The sequence below is a fragment of the Rhyacophila brunnea genome, unplaced genomic scaffold, assembly GCF_057557595.1.
Source record: "Rhyacophila brunnea isolate RB1 unplaced genomic scaffold, BYU_Rbru_1.0 scaffold_3, whole genome shotgun sequence".
NCBI lineage: Eukaryota > Metazoa > Arthropoda > Insecta > Trichoptera > Rhyacophilidae > Rhyacophila > Rhyacophila brunnea.
In genome coordinates this window covers 16,895,005-16,900,910 of record NW_028232965.1, presented here as the reverse complement: position 1 = coordinate 16,900,910, position 5,906 = coordinate 16,895,005, and the positions used below count along the sequence as shown (strand labels likewise).

The 5,906-nt window shown below is 31.1% G+C and overlaps 1 protein-coding gene across 1 annotated transcript; it reads right to left on the bottom strand.

Moving 5' to 3' along the window:
- Positions 1-651: 651 nt before the first annotated feature.
- Positions 652-5,065, bottom strand: LOC147067974 (uncharacterized). The gene is made up of 3 exons (XM_085952260.1): positions 4,888-5,065; positions 3,460-3,673; positions 652-2,356 (listed from the first exon to the last, which is right to left on the bottom strand). The coding sequence occupies exons 2-3, from the start codon at positions 3,610-3,612 to the stop codon at positions 782-784; spliced, it is 1,728 nt and encodes a 575-aa protein (XP_085808386.1). The 5' UTR covers positions 3,613-3,673; positions 4,888-5,065; the 3' UTR covers positions 652-781.
- Positions 5,066-5,906: the final 841 nt, after the last annotated feature.

Sequence of the window (5,906 nt, the reverse complement as noted above, 5' to 3'; positions counted from 1 at the left end):
TAATAAAATAAAAAATTTATATTTTGATATAAATTTATTTTATAAAATTTTAATAATTAAGTATTATTATTTTATTTCAAACACACATGCACAGTTAAAATATTTCAAACATAATCATTTCAAAAGTTACAGTAATTATCTAACTATAATAACATAACTACATATTATTGCATTATTAAAGCTACTTTTACCGAAGTCAATAAATTGCTAAAGGTACAAAGTATTTCTAAAATTTAGGCTGAAATTGGATTAAGTACTTTTTTTATATACCATTCTAAATTTAACAATTTAAAAATGACATTTTTGTTATAAAATCAGAATTCTGAAGAAAATATTTTGAATAGTAATTTAAGTCAACAGGTACAATATAACAAACATAACAGTGTAATCAAAATCAATGAAGTTGTTCAGAGAAAAAGAATGATTAGTATATAGGTTGGGATACCTATTCAATAGATTGCTATATTACACATTTTTTTGTTTGAACAACTACAGTACAATAAATGGTTGAGATCAAAAAAGCACAATGTCTCAAATACTTACAAAACTTAAATTGGGAAAGACAATCCCTGGATATTAAAATATAATCTTCTCATAATCCTATCAGAATAGTAAAGCTGGTACACCTAACAATAATTAAAGCTTGTTTGTTTAAAATAGTTAAGCTAATTTTAATATTAACAATAAAATTTACAAATGACATTAAAATTTTAATTCAAATGTTTAACTTAATTTAATGTAAACATGACTACATTAAAATATTGAAAATTATTATTAAAAATCACCATGGTCTCCACATATTTTCATCATCATCATCATGCTCCTGGTTAGGGTTGAACGGGCGAATACATTCTCGATCAATTCTATCAGCCTGACGATACCTCTCGTACTGCTCCGGACTTGGGCGAAATTTGTTCATCTGCTCGTAATCTGAAATTCTTCTATACTGTCTCTCATCATGGCGAAAATCTCGAGACGATTGGTTCTGGTATTTTGAAAAGTTCTCCGGATGCGACGGCGTATTTGTAAATCGCTGATCTCTCAATGAAGATCGAGACGGCTGTTCGTGGTCATCTGCTGGTATGCGATACTGCCTGGATGATTCTTCTCTGATGTACATTTCTGATTCCTCAGAAATTTTGGGAGGTCTTATTATTGCCTTTTTGGGATGAATATTTCTGTAATCGGCTTGTCTCTTCTGTCCAATGTAACGCTCTTCTGGATAAGAGTTACTGCTTTCAGGATCAGATTCTGGCATTTTTTTGACAACCCCATAATTTTCAAAATATTTATATTTTTGTTGATCTTTATTGTAATAATTTGAATCAACTAAATTATCATGTATTTGGGAACTTTGAGAAGGATTGGAATCTTTTCCTGCACCATGTGCAGCATTCTGGAAGCTCTCATAATTAGAATTTACAACATCAATCATGGCAGGAGAAAAATGCTTTGATTCTCCTTTGGATTTCTTTCTCAAATCAACTGTTTCATAAGAATTAAGTGAATCAATTCTTTCATGTTTCCTTTTGTATGATCTTTTGGTGGGCATTTGTTCATTGTAGGATACTTGATAATGACCATCAATATTGATGGAAGATCGTTGTTCACTCGATGAGCTGGAAAGTACCTTAGGCTCGGCTTCTTTTACTTGGCGTTCCAAAATCTGTTCTCTTATCTTTTTGATAATATTATTCTTCGTTTTTGCATTGTGAATCATATCTGACTCACGATTGACCCTCATACTTTCCGCATCATTTTTATGCATTAAAAATTCCTGTCGTCTGATATTATGATGTACTTCCTTTTCCGTATCTACAGTCATCAATAAACCGGCCAACGGTTGCGATATTTCATGAACCGTCGGAGAAGAATTCAGAGTTGCTATATCACAAACCAATGACTGATTTACAGGGACATGTGGAGTGATTTCTTCTCTTATTATTTTTTGAAAAGTCTCCGGACGAGGATTATTTAGCGAGTATCTTATATTTTTTTCTACAGAATTATTGTGAAAATCTCTTCCTTGGTCCCTACTACTTGGGCTTGACCAAATGGTGGGTGCTTCGGGGGAAACTGGTGGAGAAAAATTTCTTCCTGTTGGAACCTGGACACTTAACGGTCCTTCGTTTATTTGAGAACTTAAGTGCTGGACCAGGTTCTGTCCAATCTGAGTGTCGACGTCCGGCATTGACAAGATGAATTGGCAAGCCTCTGCAGCACACTGTCCGAAGCCGGCCTGGAATCTTTTGGCATCAGCGATGGGATCACGAGGACTGTGGAGCTTGGTCAGATGGCGGACAGTCAATTCCAAGATATCAGCTTTCTCCAATTTGCTTATGTTATCTCCTTCAACCTGTAAATAATGTTTAAAAATTAGTTACAGTATGAATGGAGAGTACAATTAAGAATAAATCGTTTATAAATACATACACATGAAATCTTAATCGAATTGCTGACAAATAAAATATTAATGAGATTGGATGAGAGCCATATACAATGCAGATAATTATAATTTAGATTAAGGCAATTGCTTTTCTTAAAATAAAAAGATCCTCTAATACCTAACAACGTATCATGTGACGTACTTCTATAATCTATACTAATTATTAGTGATTTACATAAAAATTATTAATTATCAAATAGGTATCCATCTTAAGTGTATAGTAAGTAATGTAAATGTGAAAAAAAACATGAAAATTAGTCAATTAAACAATTTATTTTCCGTTGAGCAGATAAATGTAAATTAATGTTTACCAATGTTGATGTTTTCTTTTTGGTTATTAGATAGAACAGTTTTTAAAACTTTGAATAGGTACGTAAAATAATATAATGTCTGTACAATAATACAGTAATTTAAATTGTTTGGTAATAAACACACAGTAACGTCCCTAAGCAAAGTGACGCCCTTAAGCAAGTCAAAATGCCGCCCCTTAGTAGTTTTCAGCCTCTAATTGTATGTTAATTCCAGGGAAAATTATTAATATATATTAATCTCTAATTTTCTTATAGTTTATCTTTACCAAAAAAAATTTATGAAAATTTTGAAAAATTCTGATTTACACATCCACTGACGTTTGAGGTCTCCATTCTTTAGCGCCAGAAGTAATACATTATTTACACAAAAACTACTGAAAAATTTCTTGCCGCCTCCTAGAATGTGTCGCCCCTAAGCAGCGCATAGCTTGCCTACCCCCCGCGGGAAGTCACTATAAACACTATATTGGTTTTGAAACAAAGCTATTTATGTTAATTCTACTAATAAAGTAATAAATACTTAATACATAAATTAGAATTAATAAAAATAACTTTCTTTCAAATACATTATAATGGAGTTCTACCATGCAAACGTCAGTTCAATTAATAAACAATATATTTGCGGAATTGTGATTCATATAGGAAAGTGTACAACCGTGATTAGAATAATGTAATCTATGAAATAATGTTTAATTTAAGTACCTCAAAAGCTCCAACCATCAGGTCTTTGAGTTCATCCAAGCAGCGATTGATTCTGGCCCTCCGCTTTCTTTCAAGCAGCGGTTTAGTGACCTTCTTGTATCTCGCCGTTCTCGACACTGAGGGTCTCCCATCGTCTGGGCTGATCATCGTCATCTCTTTAATAAGACGTTGGAAGTTGGGGAATGTTCAAAATTGTGGCAATCGCTTACTGCATCTGAAAATAAATTAAACACAGTTGATCAATACCTAATAATAAATAGGACGTTTCTAAAAACCCAACGCAAACAAATAAAAAGTTTATATGTAAGTAGGAAAGTAGGTATCTTTAAAAAAGGTTACGGTAAATTTATAGCATGTTTATATATTTATTATTGATTTAAGTAAATAAAAAAGAATATAAATTAATAAACAATGATTAATAATTTTGTAATAAAGTCTTTATAAATAGGTAATAAGAATATCCATAAATACATCAATAAAAAAGCATCACGAGTAGGTATCCGTAAACAAATTTACGAAAAAACCTCCATGGATACATACCTACATAGGTATACCCATCAATCTACTAAAAATGTACCCACTATTGCAGTAAATAATAAAATAACACAAAAAACATCCTGAAGCGTATATATTATTATGATAACGGTAATTGTATAGTAAGTACCCACTCTATATTATCGCTTTTGTGATTGGGGATTTTTTGAGATCAAAAACCAAAGCAAAACCTAACACAACCTACTGTAACCAAAAAATAAGTAGGTAGGTTGTGTTAGGTTTTGGTTTGGTTTCTGGTCTCAAAACACCCTAACCAAAATGACGATATGGAGTACCTACTTATAATTATTATATTACCATGATAACTGCCTACATACAATTATTTAATTAAACAGTAATTAAAAAATATGTAGCTATGTATTTAAATATCAGTAGGTATGAATCAAGTAAACATTAAACCGATCTGTAATGTAAGTTTTAATATTTAACTTTCTATTAAAAAAGAAATATCAACTTTCGTATGTACTTTAAAACGTATCTATTAATGTTTTCAATCATATTTTTATAACTGAATATTTAATTATTATTACGTTATTATTATATTATACGCATCGATATACGTACTTACTAATAATTGAATTGAAGTTTTCCTATATAAACATGACAAATTACCTATTTCATACTTAAATATTTGAAATTTAATACATGTACCTATATAAATGTAAAGCAAATAAATATTAGTATCGGAAATGACAAAGGTGAATAAATTTTAATTTTAAAATTAAAGTAAAAATCAATACCTACACATCAATAACGAACAAAAGAAAACAATCAAATATCATTTAATCCTATTTTACTAAACAAAACCATAAAAGCTATTTAAATAACAAGGTAATTAAATTTCAATTGTTCAAAAATCTTAATAAAACTTACCACAACATTCTTTCACAGCGGTTACTTCGTCTTATTTCAAACCACGAACAAAAATAAAGTACATATTATTACGGTAACAATGTTAGAAATAAATTCCTTTCGAAGCACAATAAAGCTTTGATAATAAAAAAAACCTGGCCGCCGAACGACCTCACACGCCAAGAGCTTTTGAGACACTGGGGGTCGTCGGAGCTTTCCACCTCCGCTTCCTACAGGTACTGAGAAAACACCTCAAAGCCTCTCTTTCCCGCATCTAACAATCTTTACCACAGTTTTCCCATCAAAAGTAAAACAGGAAAGAGATAGTTGGCCGTCTTGCCCATCCCCGGCGGCAAGATTAGGCATTAGTTTTTAATCTATATCTTGCTCTTTTAGACTCATGAAAATAATGGAAATTTGTTGAGATAGTATTACATTTTATACTGTCTGGTGTCTAATAATATACCTGTCTGAAGTAAGTGAGACATCCGTCTTCGGCTAGATGGCGTTAGTAGTGATCAGTTGCATAGATTTTTGTAAAAATATTTCCAAACATGGTTGTGATTGAATTAAGATTCTAAAATTACAAGAGCAAAGAACATTATTTTATATTGGTAGGTAGTTGTGGAAAAATATATAGGTACCTACATAGGAAAGAAGGTAAATGTGATGAAAAATATATATTTAGGTATTTGTTATAACCTACATTCATTTAATAATTTTATGAACGTTGTGATATTATGAAATTATCTACTTTTTTCTTACCTACATAAATATAGTTATTGTTATGAATTTTCTTTAGTCAGAATTCTAAGATGATATTACCCACTCATTCGCGTACTTATGGCAGTTTATGAACGTGGAGGCCCAAGGCGCTGACTGACTGGTCTGGAAGCGAATTTATTTTCTTTCATTAATTTTGAAACTGTAGTTATAAATTTTCGATTGAATTCTGGTATTTTTTAAAAATGTAAAATCGATCATAATATGCCGGACTTCGTACACACTTCTATCCAAGTGTTCCATCGACTACATACTCG